The following is a 23,738-nucleotide window of genomic DNA, read 5'->3' on the forward strand; positions in this document are numbered from 1 at the left end:
TAATTGCAAATTATTTTCTCTGTACTTTCCTACTACTCCCATAAGTAGTACTATTTTACATTTAGAAATCAACAGCATTTCATGAGAGCCGCGACTGTCACTCCTTTTTGCCTCCTGCTGCTGTCAGTCACAACCAGTGAGCCAATTGGGAGAGTGAGGGGGTGGAAAGCCACAGATTTGTGTGTGAGTGGACACGCAGAGCCGCAGCTCGGGAGCGAGCCTGCTTGGGTGTGTGTGTCCCCCCCCCCCCCAACGTTTAGCTGGAGTTACAGCAATACATTTAATATCTAACTGCATTATGTTTATGTACACCTTTTTTGTTGATAGGTTTTGCTAGCACTTCCAGAGGCTGCACAATCCACCTATGTGCATCTAATTTCAAGTCCTTTGCTAATGCTGGAGCAGTTACTGATGAATATGAGGATCGACTGGATCGCTACTGTGGTGCAGACTCTGAAGCAGCTTGTTAATGAGCCAGACTCAATATTTTCAACCGAAGATGTGGACAAATTGCTTTGCATTTATGCTGGAAAAGCTTTGGATGTGCCATTTTCATTCAGAGAAAAAAGTGGTAAATCTTTGTGCTCTTTTAAACAGTTTAAGTACTTGTGTTTAGGTTTTGCACATTTTACCCTGTATTGTTTTTTTGCTGGAAAGTATGTGTATAAGGTTCTATTTCATGCACATTTCCCCATGTTAAGTTGTTTGTGGTTTTTTTTTTTTTTTTTTTTATGTGTTTTTTGTTTTTAAATGCTGCAACTATATACAGTTACACCTGCTATAAATTCAGTGAGCTCCTAACTTCCTGTGTTGCACTAAAAACAAAGTTAATACTTCCCTAATGCCCCGTACACACGTTCCGATTATTGGACCACACAAGTCGCTTTCCGACAGATCGTTCAATAATCTGATCGTTAGTACGCAGCTTCCGACAGCCGATCACAACAGTCCGTCCAACCAAATCCGAAAGGACAACCAGTAAAACTTTGGTCGGATGACGGCCCATCGTACAACAATTGTGTAGTCAGTACAGTATGCATCCAATAAAAGTCATTAGACAAACACCACTCATGATCGGAAACACGGAAATAAACCAGAAGGACATGCAGGTCACATGTATTTGACATCATTGAAAATGCATAGCTACTCACAACGGAAGATTGTTCCAGAATCATACGACAAAAGTCTTACACACATTTTGCACTGTTGTATTCAATCTTAGTTGTATACAACAAAATGTGAACTATCTGTCTTACGATAATCAGAACGTGTGTACGGGGCATAACTCACTTATGTGGAATAGAGAACATAATTTTATTATAGATTCCTATGTTATGGAAATAAGGAGAAGGGGAGATGTTTTATAGTCTTAACATGACTCCTGACAGAAGATGAAAATGTTGCAGTGAGTGTTGCCTAGGACAGGAAGTATGCTAGGGACTGAATCACCTTGTGAAAATAAAGGAAAAGGACAAAAAACAAAACAGATATAGCCACCACAAATAAGGGCTGGTAACTAGACATATATAGATATAGATGTATATAGATAGATTATGTAGTATTAGTGGTGCACATCTTCACTGGTCTCACAATTTGATTTGATTATGATTTATCTGGTCAACAATTCGATTTGACGATGCATCACGATTACTGACACGCTTCCACTTCCGCTTGGGCCACCTGGGCCCTTCCTCTCTATAATCTTCTGGGACACATCACAGGTCCCAGAAGATTGCCTGGCTGTACAGGACAGCACAGTGAGACATGTGCACCCGACTGTGAAGCTGCAAGATGTCACACCTGGATGTCCACAGTAGTATTGCCAGCGCCATGGACAGGCAGGGGAGATAATGGAGGGTTCAGGTGGCCACATTGCTGGATTGTGGGACAGGTGAGTGTATTTTTTTATTAAAAGTCAGAAGATACACTTTTTTGTAGCTGCTGACTTTTAATAAACAACAAAAAGCAATCTTCTGGGACCATTGGCTGGCCAATGGCAGAGTGCAGTGCGTGCCCGGTCGTAAAGCTGTAACCTGTCACAGGCGTGTATCACTGCCCACAGTAGATATGATGGTGTCGAGGAGGGGAGGGGGACAGGAGCGATGCTCCGTGTGGCCACATCAATGGACAGTGGGGACAGGTGATTGTCTGATTATTAAAAGTCAGCAGCTACACTTTTTGAAGCTGCTGACTTTTAATAAACTAAAAAAAAAAAAAAAAAAAACGGATGGAACTCCGATTTACTAAGTGCACTAATTTGGTGCACCACAGGGTACAGGAATTCACACACACCCAGCTGCTGGGAGGTTAGGAGGGATTAGAATCCAAATCCACAACTGACAAGCAGCCCTGTGAAGTTCCCTGTACTGTCTCTTTGATTACATTTACCCAGCCCCCCTCGTTTGTACCTTCCAGCACACTAGGAGTTAACACAGTGGAATGTGCAAACGAGGTGGGCCGGGTAAATGTCATCAGAGCACTGTAGGAGCCAGTGTATGTAGAGTACAAACATACTTGTACTCTACATACTGCTGCTAAAAAATACCTGTGTGGTCAGACTGGTGATAAATGCAATTATAATCTATTAAGTGCCCACCGCTATATGTGCATTTTAAATTATATGCCACTTTTCATACCTTGTTTCTTAGTGTGTGTGTGTGTGTGTGTGTGTGTGAGAGAGAATAACTGTATAAGCCGCTCATGTTACTGCTCTCTGCTCTCCTCGTTCTGGCCTGCCTCTCTCGTCTCTCCGGCTCACGTCTCTCATCAGGTCAGTGGGTGTTCTCAACCCCACCCACCGACTGCAGCTATCAGATTAGAAGATAGGTGGGTGGGGCTGATGTCAGGAGAGATGTGAGAGGAGATGCGCTGGCCGGACCGAGCAGTCACATGAACAGTGTATACAGTTATATACACACACTAAAAAACGAGGTATAAAGCTGCATATATAAAAAAAAAAATGGATACACCGGTGGCCACTTGATGGATGATCATTGCATGTATTATCAAAATGCATTTTGACAAAAACGCACAGAGCGCTCTTCCGGGAGGGGCAGGGGCGAATCTGGATGACTTCACCCGACATCGATATTTCGGGTCACATGCATCAACATCGATGTCACAGCGGGGACCGTGAATCGCGATGCATCAATGCAGCAATTAAATTCCACACCCCTAGTAATAATAAAAAAAAATAATATATATATATATATATATATATATATATATATATATATATATATATATATATATATATATATATATATATATATATATATATATATATATATATTTTTTTTTTTTTTTTAATGAAATTATTATCTGTACATTTTACACAGACTGTTCTGATTTTTAAATCGTTTTTTTTTTGGCCTGAATAATATAAATTATAATGTTATCAGTACCTCTGTATCTTCTTCAGAAAACGTTTCAAAATATGAGGGAAGCACTGTTTCTCATTAATCTACATTCAGTACCTCATAATGACAAAGTGAAAACAGAATTTTAGAAATGTTTGTAAATGTATGAAAAGGGAAAAACTAAAATATCACATGTTCATACCCTTGCAGAAACATTGAAATTTAGCTCAGGTGCCACCCATTTCTCTTGATTGTTGCTGAGATGTTTCTACACCTTGATTGGAGTCCACCTGTGGCACTAAAAATTTTTTTTACATGATTTGGAAAGGCGAACACCTCTCTATAAAAAGCCCCTGCAGCTAACAATGCATACTATATCATAGCAAAAGCCATGACATCAAAGAAACTGCCTACAGGGCTCAGAGCCAGGATTATTGCAAGACACAATTTGGGGAAAGCTTATGCTACACTAAAGAGTTGCCTACAGTATTCTCATATGGAAGAAGTTTGGCACACCCAGTACTCTTCCAAGAGCTGATTGTCTAGCCAAACTGAGGAACCAGGGGGGAGGGGCCTTCATAAGAGAGGTAACCGAGAATCTGATGGTCAATCTGACTGAGCTCCAGAGATCCTTTTTTGTCATGGGTCAAAGTTCCAGAAGCATAACCATCACTGCAACTGTGAACTGAGCTGAACTGGGCTATATTACAGAGTGGATGAAAGCCATTTGGAGTTTTTGAAAACTGTTTGTGAATGAATAATGTCCAGGCACAGGAGTGTGGCTTGAAAGTGAGCCTGCTTGAGTGCCTCCATAGTAAGAGGCTTGCTATTGGGGGCCCTCAACAGGAGGGAGGAGCCAGGACCGCCAGTGGGGCACCCAAACAGAAAAGGATTGTGGCTGATCTGTGCATAAGCATTGCACAAAGCATATAAGTATAATAGGGATGCACCGAATGTGTTTTTTGGTGCCGAAACCGATACCGAAAATGAAAAATACACTAGGCCGAAAACCGATACCGAAACAGCACCGATACCGAAAATTACTGTTTTAAAAAAAATATTTTTATACAGGAGGTGGCAAGACTGGGGACATGGTGCAGGAGATGGTCAGACTGGCGACATGGTACAGGAGGTGGTCAGACACTGGCGACATGGTACAGGAGGTGGTCAGAGACTGGCGACATGGTACAGGATGTGGTCAGACACTGGCGACATGGTACAGGAGGTGGTCAGAGACTGGCGACATGGTACAGGAGGTGGTCAGAGACTGGCGACATAAGAGATAAGTGCAGCCAGTGTTGCCCCCAGTGATTCAGCCAGCGATGCCCCATCTGCAGTGATTCAGCCAGCGATGCCCCTCTGCAGTGATTCAGCCAGCGATGCCCCTCTGCAGTGATTCAGCCAGCGATGCCCCTCTGCAGTGAAGAGAGCCGTCTGGTTGAATCCAGGCACTTTGATAGACAGATCACCCGTCCAATCTGGACAGGTGATCTGTCTATTAAAGTTCCCCGGACGGGGGGGCTGTGTGTGACGGCGCGCGACGGGGAACACACAGCTATTGAAATTAAAGCTGTGATGTTCCCGGCGCTCTATTTAACCAGACGGCTCTCTTCACTGCAGAGGGGCATCGCTGGCTGAATCAGTCCTGCGCTATTCACCCCCATCATGGGCGGCACCAGGGGCGGAGTTCCGCCCCAGGCCCCGCCCAATTTTCGGCTCAATTATCGGCCGTTTTTTCCTTTCGGCAAATTGCCGAAAAGGGCATTTTCGGCCGATATGTTTTGGCGGCCGAAATTTCGGTGCATCCCTAAAGTATAACATGTTGGTTAAAATTTAGGGGAAAAAAACATTTAGAATCACTCGGGTAATGGGAACTTTACAGTACATATTCAGTGGACCTCTAACTGATGCAGCCAAGGAAAACTGGACTTACTTAACCACCACGGACCAATTGTCAGCCTAAGGACCAGAGGTCTTTTTACAATTTCGCACTGCACTGCTTTAACTGGTAATTGTGCGGTCATGCAATGTTGTACCCAAACAAAATTTGCGTCCTTTTCTTCCCACAAATAGAGCTTTCTGTTGATGGTATTTTATTGCCTCTGCGATTTTTATTGTTTGCGATATACATGGAAAAAGACAGAACATTTAGAGAAAAAAAATATATTTTCTACTTTTTGTTATAAAAAAAATTGAATAAACTCAATTTTAGTCATACATTTAGGACAAAAATTATTCAGCCACATGTCTTTAGTAAAAAAAAAAAAATGTCAATAAGCGTATATTTATTGGTTTGCGCAAAAGTTGTAGCGTCTACAAACTAGAGTACATTTTCTGAAATTTACACAACTTTTAATTTATGACTGCCTATCTCATTTCTTGAGGTGCTAAAATGGCAGGGCAGTACAACCCCCCCCCCCCAAATGACCCCATTTTGGAAAGCAGACACCCCGAGGAAATTGCTGAGGGGCATGTTGAGCCCATTGAATGTTTTTTTTTTTTTTTGTCCCAAGTGATTGAATAATGACACAAAAAAAAAAGTTTACAGAAAGTTGTCACTAAATGATATATTGCTCACACATACCATAGTAATATGTGGAATTGCACCCCAAAATATATTCTGCTGCTTCTCCTGAGTACAGGGATACCACATATGTGGGACTTTTTGGGAGTCTAGCCGCGTACGGCACCCCGAAAACCAATCACTGCCTTCAGGATTTCTAAGGGTGCACATTTTTTATTTCACTCCTCACTACCTATCACAGTTTTGAAGGCCATAAAATGCCAAAATAACACAACCCCCCCCCCCCCCCCAATGACCCCATTTTGGAAAGTAGACACCCCAAGGAAATTGCTGAGGGGCATGTTGTTCATTACATAGTGGGTTATATAGGCACCTCTGGTGATTGGACACTGGTTGACCCCAATTATGAGAATTCCTCCCCTATATAACCCCTCCCATATGGGAGGCACCTCCGTTTTTTCGCCAGTGTCTATGGTGGTTGGTCACGTAAACTTTACTTTCAATATGTTTTTATTTATAATGCAAGGTAAAACAACAAGATAATATCACAAAAAGTACAGTCAGTGAACAACAAAATTCTAGAGAATGTGACTACCAACCTAAGCATCAGCCAGGTCCTCCGACAGTAAGATTGGGAGTGCAGCCTCTCAAAGCCATAAGTTAAATATAAACTAAACGTAATCAAAATATTGATGGGCTGCACATTACTGAGCAACCTAGAAGAGTATGGTGCTTCGTCAATCAGATTTGAAAGTATACCCAACACTCTGCTAGGCCCACTTACACCTCACCCAGGGAGCTATTTATGTCCACATTGTCAAGGGTAATAACAGTGCAGAAAACAGAGCAGGGTGAAGGGGGAGGAAAAAAAAAAAGAAAAAAGCAGGGAGGGGGGAAATTCCCCTACGCCCCCCTGCCGCGAATAACGACCTCATGAAGTTACGCCTGACCTTTTCCAAATTATAAAAAATGTCTTGTTGGACAGTAAATCTAGAGAAGAAAAAGAAAAGACAGAAAGGAAACAAAGAGGAGAAAGAAAAAGAGGAAGAAGAGAAAAAAAAAAGAAAGAGGGAAGAGAGAAAGGGAGGGTCAACCAGCGGCAGATCACAAGGGAGAGACATATTTGATCCACGGATCCCATATCATATCAAATTTCTTGGAATTATTACGGAGGGTCCAGGTGAGTATCATTAACCATGATCCAGTTAAGCTTAAGTTTCACAGAGTCAAGAGGAACCATCGACTGCTTTCAATATCTAGCTATAGTTATCCTAGCAGCCAAAATTATATATATATATTATCAGTTTTGAGGATTTCTTGGGAACCCCATCAGGGAGTTTTTGAAAGCGCAACTTCCGGGGCTCTACGAATATTGACCCCAGTAACTGTGTATATGAGGTTAAATATACGAATCCAAAATCTAGTTATTGTTGGGCATTGCCACCAAATGTGGTACATCGTACCCACCTGACCACACCGTCTAAAGCACATGGGGGATGCAGATGGATGCATCTTTTTTCCGTAAAGAATTTTCTTTTATTTCCGAAAATGCAAAACAATACAGATATGCCTTTACAGTACAAAACAGCTCCAATCGGAGAACCCGTACAGAGTACACTTGAACAAGCAGATTCAAAATCTTCCAGATCTATACAGTCAAGAATGTCCTCCAAGAATTACAATTACGTGGCGTCTTCAACAAGAAGAAAAAGAATTTTTTTTTTTTTTTTAGAAAGTAAATAAGAAAAAATAACAATAAGACGTCCCCAGCCTGAGGATGGTATACGGTTTCAGTACTTCCTACCCAATCATCTACTGCACCTCCAGGATGGGTCTCTGCTCAAAAATAGAATAGAATAGATCTTCCGCGTGCTTATTATGGAAGGCGGCGTGTACTAAGGGAGCCTACCCCAAGGTTCCCCCCCAGCCCATGCCCCAGACCCGTGTCGTTGAGTATAAGAGCGGAAAGAGGGAAAATAAAGGGGATAGAGATAGTACAGAATAAAAGAAAAGGGCAGGGAAGGGGGGCTGGGGGAGAGGTCAGGAATGAGAGAGAAATGGGGGGTGGGTGAGACAAAGTGAAGCTGGGTGAAGGGGAGGGGATACGTGGAAGATAAACAGTTATTAGGGGAGGGGGTGGAAAGACCACCAGCTGCCCCCCCCCCATCTGCTCCTCATAGCTCAGCATCTAAGGTGTTTACTCACAGACGTAGTTAGAATGTCACTTCATCAAACCGTGAACAATGGGCTCTCCTAGTCAGCTGCTCGCAGTAAAAGTTGGTATTCTTGGGTGTTGCGGTATTTAAGCCAAGGGTCCCAGATCATAGTAAAAATGGAAGCTCTATCTTGGGTGATGTATATCAGCTCCTCCAACTCTGCCAGATGGTTAATACGCGCTGCCCATTCCTTCATCGAAGGAGGCGACCTAGCTTTCCAATGAACCGGCAAGCATAACCTAGCCGCGTTTATCAGATACATGGCTATCGATTTATGGTATTTTTTCGTGGGTATCTTGGAATAGTGAAGAAGGTATTGTGCCGGGGTAAATTCCAGGGGAAGCGAAGAGACCGCAGTCGTCACCTCGTGTACCTTCTGCCACTATGGCTGAATCTTTGGGCATTCCCACCATATATGCAAGAAGGTACCCAGGTCTTGTCCACACCTCCAGCAGCGGTCGGAGACTGTGGGCAAGAACTTGTGGAGCACCTCTGGTGTTTTATACCAGCGTGATTTAATTTTGTATCTGTTCTCCTGAATGTGCGTGTTCAGTGAACCTTTATGAATATGAAAGTGAATACGGTCCCAGCTAGAGTCTGGTAAAACCGTGTTCAACTGGGTTTCCCAGAAGTCTCGGTCTGTCTGAAGCATATTACCTGAGTCTTGGAACATGGATGCATAGATTGTTGAGATTACATGACGCTGTGGGGAGGATTCCGCGCATAGGGATTCAAAGACGGTGGGGGTTTTTGCAAAGCTTGGCCTGGTCGTTGGTTTATCCAAGTAGTGTTTAAGTTGCAAATAAGCCCAGAAGGGGAAGGATTTGGTTCGCGACAGTTCTGCCAATTCTCTCTGGCGGAGGAACCTGCCCCTAAAGAAAAAGTGTCTGGCCTGCATCTCTGCATAGGGCCATTCCGCCACTAAGTACGTCTTGGTTAACCCCGGAGCAAAGTCAGGGTTACCCCCAATAGGGGTCAGGGCACATTCCTTCGTAGAGACCGCATGGGCCTTACAGGCTCTATCAAACGCCTGTAATGTTGCACTCATCAGGGGGTGGGAGTGGATTCCTGAAGTAATGTGTTTTCTAGAGATCCAAGGCGCTGAACCCAGGTCAAGACCTGCAATTATTTGTTCCAAGGCTACCCATCCCTTACACCTAGCATGAATCTTCCAATCCACTATCCGAGCCAGCTGGGAGGCCCAATAGTATCTTTGAAGATCCGGAAGGCCTATACCGCCTGCTGATTTCGGGAAGACCAATTTAGCCCATTTAATCCGTGCCCCCCTAGATCCCCACAGAAAGGACCTGCACATTTTTTTATATGCCACAAAAAAGGTTTGTGGCAAGCTAATTGGAATCGTCTGCATTTTATATAAAATACGGGGGAGTACTGTCATCTTGAGGATTGAAGCTCGTCCAAACCAGGATATGGTGGGTGTGTTCCATCTAATTAGTTCTTGTTGTAGCTTTTTCAGTTCTGCCATAAAATTTAACAAGTACAGGTCTGTTAATTTGTTGGGTAATTGAATGCCCAGATAGGTAATGGCGTCATCCTTCCAGGTGAAAGGGAAGTTCATTCGGCATTGCTGCACTAGTTCAGGGGGTAAGGTCACATTCAACGCAAAGGATTTTGCAAGATTAATTTTTAGGTTAGAGATCAAGGAGAATCGCTGTAGTGTCTGCATCAGGTTCGGCAAAGATGTCAATGGGGATGAGAGAAAAAGCAATACATCATCTGCAAAAGCTGCAATTTTATACTCATTGCCACGGACATCAATGCCTTTAATATTTGGATTCTCCCTTATACAACGCAGGAGAGGTTCTAATGTCAGGATGTACAGTAGAGGAGAAAGAGGGCAGCCCTGTCTTGTTCCGTTCCGGATTGAGAAGGCCTTCGACAAGTGACCATTGACCCTGACTCGTGCACAAGGGTTCGCATATAAAGCACTGATGAGGCTATGTAAATTTGTAGATGATGCATCTTAGCTATCCTGGTTGGTACTAAATACCATCACAGTAGGGTTTTGTAATTTGCCTCAATCAGTGTTGTATTAATAGATACTTTAGATAAAGCATTAGCTATGTCTTGCCAGTCGGACAGGTCAAAAGTAATATTCAAGTCCCGTTCCCAATGGGTCATATAGGGGAGTTTAGTAATTGGATCCGTAATAGCGGCATAAATAGTAGATATACGTCCCCGTAATAGGTCCTTTGATTGGCAAGATAACTCAAAATTCGCAAGTGTAAACGGTCTATCCAGCAAACCGAGTTTAGAACGTATAAAGGAGATAATTTGATTATACCGAAACAGTTCACTAGAGGGCATCTGCATTGTCTCTATAAAGTACTGCAATAAGTGAGGTCGGTTCCCTTCTAGATAGTCACCTATCCGTAGGGGCCTTTATTGAGCCACCATTGAAATGCCTGTGGAGTCAAGCCAGGGGGGAATTCTGGATTACAGAACACCGGGGCCAATGGAGTATGCGAAGATACTAACGGTTTACGATGTCGCACCCTGTCCCAGACCTCTAGGGAGTGAGACAGGGTGGGGCATAAAATGGGAGGGCGAAGGCGACTCGGCAGCCACATCAAGGAGCCAATAGCAAAAGGGTGGCACGAGAGAGCTTCAATAGACACCCAAAGGGGCAGAGGCCCCTTCGCTGTGGTATATGAAAGCTGTGTTATTTGAGCCGCTTGATAATAAGCTTGCAAATTAGGGAGGCCAAGCCCACCACGCGATTTTGAGGTATGTAATGTTAATTTATTCATGCAAGGTTTCCTATTACCCCAAATAAAGCAGAGAACATCTCTTTGTAAATGTTGTAGTTCTCTCCTCGGGACTGCAATGGGTAAGGTCCTAAAGTAATAGAGTAGTCTGGGGAGAAACGTCATTTTGACGGAATTAATTTTACCAAACCAAGATAAGGGATAATCCGCCCATCGCCGAAGATCCTCCCGCAGTCGGCGAAAAAGTGGGGGGTAATTAGCTTTGTATAAAGTGCCAATCGAGGATGTTAGTTGGATGCCTAAATGTGGAATAGAGGTTGAGGTCCATTGGAAATTATAATTGTGTCACAACTGTTGTTCTACTAAGGGGGGCGAAGAGACGTTAAGGGCCATCGTTTTTTGAGTGTTTAAAGTGAGTCCTGAAAGCTGGGAAAACTGATGAAATAGGGACAACAAAGTAGGTAAAGTAACTGTAGGGTTGGTAACATACATACGAACGTCATCGGCAAACAGGGAACATTTATGTTCCTGCTGCCCACAACATATTCCATGGATTCGGGGATGGGATCGAATCGCGACAGCTAAAGGCTCAATTGCTAGTGCAAAAAGCAATGGGGAAAGTGGACAGCCCTGTCTTGTGCCACGTCAAATGGGAAACGAGAGGAATCTGTAACCCCGGATAGCGACCTGGGCCGACGGTTTGCTGTAGAGTTTTTGTAACCGTGAAATAAAAACAGGACCGAAACCAAAGGCCCCGAGAGTAGTAAATAAATATTCCCAATTAAGGCTATCAAAGGCCTTATGGAGGTCCAATGATAGCAGTAGCAGTTCCCGAGATCCAGGAGCATCCCATTGAGAGCAAACTGCAGAGATCAACGCTATAGAGCGGCAAATTCGGTCTAAGGTTTGACGTTGGTTTATAAATCCGGATTGGTCTTTGTGTATATATTGCGGTAAAAAAAGTGCCTAATCGTAATGCTAATAATTTCGTAAGGATTTTGAGATCACAATTAATCTATGATATAGGGCGATAATTAAGGATATCTGTAGTATCTTTGTTTGGTTTAGGTATAACACTAATGTGGGCCCTATTTTCGTCTGGAGGTACTTCGCCACCGTCCCGCAAGGAATTAAAATAAAGAGCCATATGAGGGACCAGATATTCAGATTTTATTTTTTAGAATAACTATTAGGGAGGCCGTCAGGGCCAGGCGATTTATGCAGAGACAATAATTTAATGGTTTGGCTTATTTCTTCACAAGTGATAGGTTGGTCCATAATTTCTCTATGAGATTCCGTAAGAGACGGTAGCGATAAAGTGCCCAAGAAATTATTATTAGAAACAGACGTACTGTCCTGAGTTGGGGCATACAGTGTAGTATAAAAATTCTGGAATTCATTAAGGACATTTTGAGGATTTTGAGAAAGATTACCCCCCGAAAGTTCTAATTTTAGGGAGAGCCGTATGCGTATGTTTAGGGGTAAGTTTGCGCACTAATAACGAGCCTGGGCGATCACGCCAAGTAAAAAATCTATGGTTGGCCCAACGAAGACATTTCTCGGCCCTCGTATTAAGGCATATATTAAGTAAGGTACGGGCCTGTTCAAGTTTAAGTAACAACTCCGGATGTGGGAGTCGTTTATGCTGGGTAGCTAGGGTTTCATATTCCTTAGTTTTGGTCAGGATCAGTGCATTGTTAGCTTTATTAAGTCTGGATGCCAATTGAATCAGGGAACCTCGTATGGAGGCTTTACGTGCCGCCCAATTAATAGCAGGGTTGGTGTCCTCTGCTTTAACTGCAAAATATGCTTTTAGGTGGGCAATAATCTCTGTACAGTGAGATTCATTACCGAGGACAGATTTATTTAGCCTCCAGTGGGACTTCGCTAACTTGAACGTTAGATTAGAAAACATTAATACTACTGCGTCATGGTCAGACCAAGGTGTAGATACAATTTTGGCTGCAGTCAATTTGGGCAATAGTCCCGAGGCGAGAAACACATGATCAATACGCGAGTAGCGATTATGGGCCCTAGAAAAGTGAGAATAATCGTGGGCGGTAGGGTTGGCCTCCCTCCAAGCATCAACTAAGTCATAGTGATGTAATAACTGTGCAAAGATTCGGCTATGTTTGGGAGGTAATCGAAGATGAGACAAATGTGATTTATCCAAAACGTGGTCCAGTGCTAAATTAGAATCCCCGGCTAGGATCACATCTCCTTAAAACTCTGGCGCTAAAGGCCTTAAAAAAGGCTACTTGATTCGTGTTGGGGGCATAATAAACCAAAATTGTCACTAAATTGTTCCCCAGGTGACCCTTAACCATTAGAAACCTCCCCTCTGGATCCCGCAGTACTTTATCCTCAGTAAATTAAAGTCGCCGTGGCAAACAGAGTGCTACCCCTCGTTTTTTCTCTGTAGCATTAGCAAAGTAACACACAGGGTAATCTTTATGTATATAGCGGGGGGTGAAGGAGGAAGCAAAGTGCGTTTCCTGAAGAGCTACAATATCTACACCCAGAGATTTGTAATAATTAAATACCTGAATCCGTTTAGACGGGGAGCCCATTCCCTGCACATTATGAGATAGCAGTCGAATGGTTCCAGTCGAGTCAGTTAACCGGGACATGGTAGAAAACGTAAACATACATGATAGACAGACTCACCCACCAATGACGACATGTGGACCTCTTCGATGACCCAAAGCTCCGCTGGCTGACCCTCAAGGAAAAAAGAGAAAAAAATAGTGAAGACTAGAAAGAAAGTAAAGAGAGAAAGAGAAAACCGATACGTGGGCTTGACAACACCCAGTATCAACTTGGATAACAGAGAAAAAATAAAAAAAAACATTAAGCAACAGGAGTTAAACATAGTGTAACAACTTAGACCAGAACCTAGGTCTGGAAATGTGGGAGTCTCCGCCAAAGAAAACCAATGGGTAGAGTCCTACCAACAGGGAGAGCACATAGCCACCTCCCGGCACAATATGAAATAGCAAGTATTATGCCCATAGACATATACCTGAAAACCCCAAATATTACAAAAAAAAACATGTAGCAATCTGATCGAGCAAAAAGAAAATCTACAGTCGGCAGCTAATGTCCTATATTAGGACCACAGAGAAGCTACCGCTTAGAAAAAAACACCCCCAAACCCTAGGAAAAAAGGGGAAAAAATGGGATAAAACATAAATCTATAACTCTTTCTATTTTCCCCTCCCCCCCCCCCCCCCCCCCCGAGTCCGGTTTTCTAGTTTAGTCAAAAAAAAAGAAAAAAAAAGAAAACATAGTTTCTCAGGTAACTTGACGTGATGTTGCTGATTTCTTCGAAGTCGGGGAAGACCAGAGCGGCGAAAGCGGAGGGGGAAGATCAGTAGCTTTGGACGGGTTAGAAGATAATGGGGTCTGAGTAATAAACCACAGCTTCAGCAACATTTTTTCCCCATCTGCAAACGTAGAGAAAGCATATGATCGATTGTCATAAGTAAACTGTAGTTGGAAGGGATAGTTCCAGCGATAGCGAATATTGCGTTGAATCAAAGGGGAAAGCAGTGGCTTAAAGGCCCTCCTCTTCTGAATGGTAGCTTGTGAAATGTCCGCAGAGATTTGGATGCGATGGCCTTCAACCTCCAAATCAGGACGATCTCTGGCATATCGCATGATTGCTTCTTTAACACCAAAGAAATGGGGCTTTACGATCACGTCTCGGGGTGGTCCATCAGGTTTCAGAGGGACCAAAGCTCTATGAATGCGATCAATTTCCATATGGATGTCATCAATCTCTGGGACCGCCAAATGCATCAAAGAAGTGAAAGAAGCAACATCTTTAACTGATTCCGGTAAACCACAGATACGGAAATTGTAACGTCTGGCACAATTCTCCAGGTCATCAATTCTATTGTAGGCTTCCTCCAAACGATCGTGGAGTTTGGTAATCATGTCAGAATTCTGTGAGACTCTATGGACAGTGTCATCAACTTTGGATTCTATGCTATCCAATCGACATCCCAAATTCTGGAAATCTTGCCTTAGATCAGAGGCTAATTTGGACGTAGCTTTCTCTAGCTCTTTTCTCAGCATGTCTGCAAAGCGAGCAAGCAAGATAGTATCTGGGGATTATGGCAGTGGTGCAGGCAAAGGATCAGGAGATCCCTCAGGGCTATCGGGATCCATATCATGGCCACTGGTCTGGCTGAGGAATATATCCGACAGATCCTTTTCCAGGGCAGATGAGGCATGAGAAGCAGGGCCTGGAGATGGAATAGAGGCCTGAGACAGGGATCTGACAGGGCTGGATGTGGGACAGGGACGATCCATCCGCTCACCTGAGGGTGGAGAAGCTGTGAGGGAGCCCATATCGAAAGATTTGCAGCCGGCTGAGCGTCCTCTGTCCCTCTGTGGCTGTGGCTGCTGTTCCTGTCTGGGCCCTGCATGCTTGCCGGTCGCCATCTTGGATTTGCGGCCTGATCCACGAGGCAGGTGTAAACTACCGCCGTGTGCCTTCCCCGACGATCTAGTAGGCATGGGGGAGCGATCCGCGTTGTCAGTGCCCGCTGTCCCGTGTGTATATGGGGACGAGCGGGGCCGGTGGGCAGCGTACATGTGCTCAATGTGCCGGGAGTGTGCGGAGCAGTCTAAGCTTGCATCCGCTCCGGCCGCCCGCGCATGCGCTCTCAAAAACTTTAGCTCTGTGCAGGTCCCTGCAGGGACCTAAGGGCTACAACAAACCGGATCCATACCTCGGGCCGATATTTGACTCCCAAGATGGTATGGTACCCGGGCCTCGTCACCCGAAGAAACGAGGTTTGGCCTGTATGTTCTCTCCTATTGGAAGACTGGGCTCTGGGAAAACCAGACTTGATGTACTGTTTATACAGAGCGCACAAAAGTTTCTGGCAGCGTCTTTTACATGGTCCAGGTAGGAGGCTCTTCCGAGAAGGAGCCCCAGATAAACCTGAAGGTTGGCTAACACTGCCCACCGTGATGGGTGAAGGCTAGAATTTGTCTGTTTCAGCAATTCCTGCAGCGAGGACAGGTAAGGGAAGTTAATCCTATATATATAATTATATGATGGATTTCTTCATTGTGAGTAGTTGTATGCCTTACCTGGTTTCCACCACTAGAGGGAGTAAGAGCAGCCTGATGCATACTTACATGCCTTTCAGTACACATGCTCAGTGAAGCCTGGTTCTCCAGCTGTCTCATGTCTCCACTGCATTCCCTGCCACAACAAGGTAATACAGGGGTCCCACGTAGTCTGGGGGTCCCACGCAGCTCCAGTGGAGTTCTCCTTTCCCCCCCTGGATCCCGCGGACCTCGTGCCTCGGCCTGATGGAGGAGGGGGGAGTGTGGTTGTGAGCCGTGCACGTCAGTGTGCACGGCGCTGTACTGCACAGGCGGCAGATTTAAAAAGCCCAGAGCGTCAGAGGGCTGTAAGTGGAGACACAGGAGCTGTGTGCAGTAAGCATCTGTGGGGATTCCAGGCAATCCTTAGAATCCAGGCAAACCTTAGACACCTACTCGGCATCATATTGTGCAGTTTAAGCATATATATTTATTGTGAGACTTTAAGCACAACAGTGATTGCACTTGTACTAGTACCTCTGCTTTGTAGCTTAGGACCATGTCTCCTCATAAGAGGGTCTCAGGGGGAGGTAACAAAGGCACTGGCAAATCACCGCCTAGGTCCAGGGGTTCTAAAAATGCCTGTAAGTTACCATCCCCCTGCAAGACTGGAGCCAGCCTCACAGGACGAGTTAGTGCCCCTGTCAGGATTTGCAGCCTCTCCTAATGTCCCAGCCCCGGTTTATGTCACTGAGGACTCCCTTAGGGCTACATTGGAGGATTTTGAAGGGAGAATAATGAATTTTATTTCTGCTTCCCTGAAAGATAGCAGGAAAAGGGGTAGATCCCCTCCCTCTGCTGAAATTCCTCTCTCAGATGATTCTTCTGAAAATGAGGAGAGATCCCTGTCTCGGGACAGGGATCCTGAGTAGTCGGATGAATCAGAGGAAGAGGAGAGAGAGTCCCCTCCTCCCAGGCGCTCAGAAAACAGGTGCAGTATTATACTGAATTGGTGCGTACCACATTTAGAATGCCTGCTGCTGAAATCGCTACATCCTCTGTTTCTTCCCTGGGAGTCAGGAAAGCCCCACAGACTGTCTATCCCTTTCCAATTCATCCCTTAATGGATGAATTGTTGTATGAGGATTGGGGACATCCCGATAAACTGTTTGCTCCTCCTAAAAGGTTTTCTATGCATTATCCTCTGGAGGAAAGTTTCACCAAGAAGTGTGGGGGGGGGGGGGGGGGTCCCATCTGTTGATGTGGCTGTCTCTTGCGTGAATAAAAACCTGACTTGTCCCTTGTATAATGCTCAGGTATTTAAAGATCCAACTGATAAGAAGCTGGAAACCTTTTTAAAAGCCTCCTTTTCCATGACTAGCGCTGTAGTGCAACCTACAGTCGCAGCTGTGGGGTTATGCCAGTTCCTTAAGGAACAGGTTAAGCAGATGCTTGGGCTTCTTCCCAGCGAGGAAGTAGAGAAGCGTGCAGAAATGCCTCATATTCTGTGTTTTATGATTGATGCGATTTTGGATTCTGTCCAACAAGCATCACGTTTATCCCTCATGTTGGTACACATGCGAAGGGCCCTATGGCTAAAGAATTGGGCAGCTGAGCTGTCATGCAAGAAGCATTTGATTGGGTTCCCGTTTAAAGGGGAACATTTGTTTGGAGAAGAATTAGACAAATTTGTCCAAAAAGTGTCGGGGTAAATCTACTCTCCTTCCAGTCAAAAGGAGCAAGTGTCCTTCATTCAGGCGTGCTCTCTCTCCCGGAGCATCAAGCTCTAAGCAGTGGCGACGGCCTTCTCAACCCTCCTCTACAGGAAAGGCTCAAGGCCGAGCTCAGGGACAGAAAAAAAGACTTGGTGCAAAAGCCTGCCAAGCAGAGCCCAAAAGCTTCCTTGTGAAGGTGTGCCCCCACTCGGTCGAGTGGGGGGAAGGTTCCTGCGATTTGCAGGAGCCTGGCGGGAAGAGATCCGGGACAAGTGGGTGATTTCTTCGGTATCTCTGGGCTACAGGCTAGAGTTTCAGGAGATTCCACCTTCTCGTGTTTTAAGGTCAAGGATCCCCAGGGATCCAGTAAAGCAAAAACCACTATTTCTGGCCTTAGATCACTTACTATCCCAGGGGGTGATAGTAGAAGTGGACCCAAAAGAACAGGGTTCAGGCTTTTACTCGAATCTCTAAACTGTTCCAAAGCCAAATGGAAGTGTCAGACCTATCCTGGATCTGAAGGATCTGAACCGGTTTTTACGCATCCTGTCCTTCCGAATGCAGTCAATACGTACTGTGATCTTCTCCCTACAAGGGGGAGAGTTTATGGCATCAATAGATATCAAGGATGCATATCTTCATGTGACAATTTTTTCCGCACACCAAAAATATCTAAGCTTCGCGGTAGAGCGGGACCATTTTCAATTTGTGGCCTTGCCGTTCGGGCTTGCTACGGCCCCTCGAGTCTTCACAAAGATTCTGGACCCTCTCTTAGCAAACCTAAGAGCTCAGGGTATAGCCGTCATGGCTTATCTAGATGATTTGCTTCTCATGGAGAAAACAGCAGCGTTCCTGAACCACAGCGTCACCAGAACACTAGAACACCTGGTTGGATCGTAAACCTAGAAAAGTCGCCCCTGCAGCCTGCCACCAGGTTGGAATACCTGGGCATGATCATCAACACCGCTCAGGGCAAGGTGTTTTTTTTCCAAGGCCAAAGGCCTTGGCCGTTGGGGATCTGGTGCGCCTAATTCTGGGCAGGAGATCTTCCCCCATTCGGTTGTGCATGAGACTGTTAGGAAAAATGGTCGCCTCTTTCGAGGCCGTCCCATTCGCCCAGTTCAACTCAAGGCCTCTGCAAAGATGCATCCTTGCTGCTTGGAACAGGAAGCCCCAAGCCTTGGATCTTCCTATGCATATATCCCCAGGTACAAGCAAGAGTCTCGTCTTGTGGTTACAAACCAAGAATTTGCTAAAGGGCAAAACTTTTCTTCCTCTTCCATGGAATATTATCACGACAGATGCCAGCCTGACAGGCTGGGGAGCAGTGTTGGAGGAGACGTGCTCGCAGGGGAAATGGTCTGCGATCGAGAAGCTATTGCCCATAAATGTCTTGGAGATCCGGGCAGTTTATATGGCTCTCATAAAGTGGTCTTACAGACTACAAGGTCTCCCGGTTTCGGTTCAGTCCGACAATGCCACAGCAGTGGCTTATATCAATCACCAGGGCGGTACCAGGAGTCTGGTGGCCCAAAAAGAGATGAATCACATACTTGTCTGAGCAGAAAAGCATGTTCCGTGTCTTTCTGCAGTCTTCATTCCAGGAGTGGAAAATTGCCAGGCAGATTTTCTGAGCCGCCAGCAGTTGTGCCCAGGAGAATGGGCTCTGCACCCCAACGTGTTTCGGAACATATGTCACAGGTGGGGTACTCCAGACGTAGATCTGTTTGCATCCAGGTTCAACAGGAAACTGGACAATTTTGTGTCAAGGACAAGAGATACACTTGTTCAGGTGTCAGATGCTCTGACAGTTCCTTGGGATCAGTACAATCTGATCTATGCCTCCCCGAGCCTGCTTCTGTCGCGGTTCCTGGGAAGAGTCAAGAGGGAGACAAAATTGGTCCTTTTGTTGGCCCCCTGCTTGGCCCAGGCGACCGTGGTATGCAGAGATTATGAAATTGGCAGTAGGCAGGCCATGGATCCTCCCTCTCCGGACAGATCTGCTCTCACAAGGTCCAATTTACCATCCTGCTTTACATTAATTTTGACGGTTTGGCTGCTGAGACCCACATTCTGAGAGACCGTGGCCTTTCGGGGCCAGTCCTTTCTACTCTGGTCAATGCCAGAAAGCCGGCCTCCAGGCTCATTTATTGCAAAATCTAGAGGACATATGTTTCCTGGTGTGAACTCCTAGAAAGTATGTCATTAGCAGGATCTTGGCCTTTCTCCAGTCAGGCCTAGACATTAATTTGGCCATAAGCACTATCAAGGTGCAGATTTCGGCCCTGTCAGTATTTTTTCAGAAGCCATTTGCATCGCATTCCCTGGTGCGGGCTTTCATCCAGGGGGCCATGCGGATAAGACCACCAGTCAAACCTCTGGTATGCCCATGGGATCTGAATTTGGTTCTCTCGGCCTTGCAGAGGCAACCATTTGAACCTTTGCATCTGGCTTCATTAGTTCTCCTGACTAAAAAAATTGGTCTTCTTGGTAGCCATATCTACGGCTAGAAGTGTATCAGAGCTAGCAGCTCTTTCCAGCAAAGAGCAGTATGTAGTTATTCATAAGGACCATGCGTCCCAACAGGTCCTTTCTACCTAAGGTGGTTTCAGGATTCCATTTGAATCAAGACGTAATCCTACCATCCTTTTTTCCGGACCCACAGTCCGCAGAAGAATCTTTGCACACTTTGGATGTGGTTAGAGCAATCAGTATATATCTTTGGGCAACTGCTCAGATAAGGAAAACTGATTGCTTGTTTATTTTGCCGGAAGGCCCTAGGAAGGGCCAGGCGGTGTCAAAATCCACTCTCTCAAGGTGGATTAGACAGGTTATTTCTCAGGCCTTTAGTGTAAAGGGGAAGATTCCTCCTTTTCAAGTTAAAGCGCACTCTACTAGGGCTGTAAGTGCTTCTTGGGCAGTGCATCACCAGGCCTCCCTGGCTCAGATCTGTAAGGCTGCAACTTGGTCATCAGTCCACATATTCACCAGATTCTATCAGGTGGATGTCAGAGGGCAAGAGGATATCACCTTTGGGCACAGTGTACTGCAGGCTGCAGTTTAGATCCTCTGGTCCCTGGCGGTCTATAATTATGATCTGTGTCTCCCTCCCCTCAATCTGAGCATTGCTTTGGGACATCCCACTATGTAATGAAGCTCCTGTGTCCCATGATGTATGATCAAGAAAACTGGATTTTTATATACAGCTTACCTGTAAAATCCTTTTCTTGAGAGTACATCACGGGACACGGGGCTCCCGCCCCTCTTGGGTTTTATGTGGTTTCTTATTGCTTTTCTACAAAACTGAGGTGCCTCCCATATGGGAGGGGTTATATAGTGGAGGAATTCTCCTTAATTGGGGTCAACCAGTGTCCAATCACCAGAGGTGCCTATGTAACCCACTATGTAATGAAGCTCCTGTGTCCCCTGATGTACTCTCAAGAAAAGGATTTTACAGGTAAGCTGTATATAAAAATCCAATTTTTTTGCAATTTGTAGTCGGATAGGTTTCCGAAGATGATCAGTTCTACGTAGAGTCAATGATAGGAATGTGGTAGGTTTGTTTGCTTTCATATATAGTGTGTGTTTAGTTTTACGGAGGATTTTGTCAGCAGATTCTGTTAAAAAGAGATCCAATTCTAATTTAGCTTTATCATAAGCTAATTTATTAGCTGGGTAGGGTGTATTTTGAAAGTTTCCGGATGCTTTGTAAAATGCTTTGTCCAGTTGTTTTTGAGTTAGTTTTATTTTTTTTTTTATTTTTTTTTTTTTATTGGTGGTAGGAAGCTTGGCTAATACAAACTCCTCTTATTGTTGGTTTGGGAGCTTCCCAACGTGTCTGGGGATTTATTTCTATTGAAGTATTATTTGTTATATATCCTTGAATGGAATTTTCTATGTCTTGCCTGTAAGTTGGGAGTGCTAGTAAGCTATCCTTAATATCCCAGATTTGGTGATTAGGTTTAGGAATAAGAGAGGAGAAAGTGGTCAATGTTGCATTGTGGTCAGACCAGGCACAAGGGATTATTTGTGAGTCAAGTAAAAGTGGTGAGGAGTTGATATTAACAAGTATTTGATCAATATGGGAGCATTGTTTGTGTGGGTGGGAATAGTGAGTATATTGTTTTTTCTTAGGATGTTTTTCACGCCATGTGTCAAGAAGTGAATGTTGATTTAGTAGATGTTGAAAGGTGGGGTCAGTGTATTGTTGGGGTTGTAGGTGATTTGTCCAAGATTGGGTATAATACTTGATTAGAGGCCCCACACATTATAAGAGTGCCTTTTTTATGAGAATTTACTACTGTAAATAAATGGGAAAGGAAAGAAAGTGGGTTTTTATTGGGGGTATAATAGGAAACAACTGTAATTTCAGTATCTAGTAATAAGCCTTGAAGTAATAAATATCTACCTTCTGGATCTTTGATCTCGTTACAGAGGGTAAATGGTGTAGTGTGATGAAAAGCAGTTAGTCCTCTTTGTTTAGTGGATGCTGAAGCTTAAAAGATTTGAGGATATCGTCAATGACAGAATTTAAGGTAGGATTGGGTGGTAAAATGCGTTCCCTGTAAACATATTATGTTTGCTGATAGTGAAGAAAAGGTTTGAACAGCTTTTGTTCGTTTTGGTGGAGAATTGAGTCCTTGCACATTGAGTGATGGTATATTTAGGGAAGTCATGGTTATATATTATGTTTGACTGGAGATTTAAAGAATATTTGAGTGTCATTGATTATGTGCTGGAGAAATGTGAGGTAGATCAATCAAAAATAAAGAAAAGATGGGGGGGGGGGGTTATTAAGGAAAGGTTTGGTGTGAATTTGGGGAGAGAAAGAATAGTTCTGTTTAATTTTTAGGGTAGAGAAAAACTTTTGTTGAAGAAAATTTTTGCTCCTGAAAGGAGCTAGTATCCAAGGAAGAATAGTGTGGAATCACCAATCTGTGGATACTATGTCGTCCAAATGCATCCGGTAGATAATACCGGGCACATAAGGATCAAGTTGGAGGTGCAGTGAGGTGTCCACTGGACCTTAACAGCCGGTATAAATATAATTTCATGTAAAACTTATAAACTAAACAAATCTTCTAAGAAAAACCGTTACATAGTAACTGAGTAAAGTATATAATGTAACATGTTTTTTGTTGATGTGGTTAGCATCTTACCTATGAGCTAGTGGTAAGTTGTGTGTGAAGAAATTTGGCAGGTATGAGTAATGCTGCTATTTTTTGTGTGGTAAAGTGAAATCTAGCTCTTCTGTAAAAGGTCATACATTTTTGGATTAATTATTGCTCATATAGACCAAAAATCAGTACAAGTCTGTATCTGATATACCCAATGTATCTAAGAGTCAGTAACCTAAGTGGTCTGACAAGAAATCGGTATACAGTGGTGTGAAAAAGTGTTTGCCCCCTTCCTCATTTCCTGTTCCTTTGCATGTTTGTCACACTTAAGTGTTTCGGAACATCAAACCAATTTAAACAATAGTCAAGGACAACACAAGTAAACACAAAATGCAATTTGTAAATGAAGGTGTTTATTATTAAAGGTGAAAAAAAATCCAAACCATCATGGCCCTGTGTAAAAAAGTGATTGCCCCCCCTTGTTAAAACATACTATAACTGTGGTTGTCCACACCTGAGTTCAATTTCTCTAGCCACACCCAGGCCTGATTATTGCCACACCTGTTCACAATCAAGGCATCACTTAACCACTTGCCGACCGCCTCACGCCGATGTACGTCGGCAGAATGGCACGGGCAGGCATAAGCACGTACATGTACGTGCTTTGCCTCCCGCGGGTCGGGGGCCCGATCGGGCCCCCGCCCGGTGCCTGCGGCGGTCGGTTTTCGTTCGGGAGCGATCCCGGACGAGGGGACGGCCATTCATTCATGGCCACCCCCTCGCGATCGCTCCCGACGAATGGAAATCCCCGGTGACATCACTTCCTCTCCTGTAATGTAAACACAGGAGAGGAAGTGATGTATTCTCTCCTCCGTGTCGGTATTTTTCGTTCCGACACGGAGGAGAGCGGATCAGTGAGTTGCACCAACACATCCCACACACAGTAGAACATGCCAGGCACACTCACACCCCCCCTTTACCCCCCGATCACCCCCCCAATTACCCCTGCCCCCC

The 23,738-nt window shown here is 44.5% G+C and overlaps 1 protein-coding gene across 6 annotated transcripts in view; it reads left to right on the forward strand.

Moving 5' to 3' along the window:
* The window catches only part of ZFYVE26 (zinc finger FYVE-type containing 26), a 1,794,472-nt gene that overhangs the window by 910,657 nt on the left and 860,077 nt on the right, over positions 1-23,738 (forward strand). For all 6 annotated transcript variants that reach the window (XM_077465059.1, XM_077465061.1, XM_077465063.1 and 3 more), the window contains one exon: positions 328-571. In XM_077465059.1, the coding sequence (XP_077321185.1) occupies positions 328-571 (244 nt within the window). The remainder of the gene's footprint in view (positions 1-327; positions 572-23,738) is intronic.

The sequence above is a fragment of the Lithobates pipiens genome, unplaced genomic scaffold, assembly GCF_037356315.1.
Source record: "Lithobates pipiens isolate NorthernLeopardFrog02 unplaced genomic scaffold, aLitPip1_a1.2 Scaffold_30, whole genome shotgun sequence".
NCBI classification, from domain to species: Eukaryota; Metazoa; Chordata; class Amphibia; order Anura; family Ranidae; genus Lithobates; species Lithobates pipiens.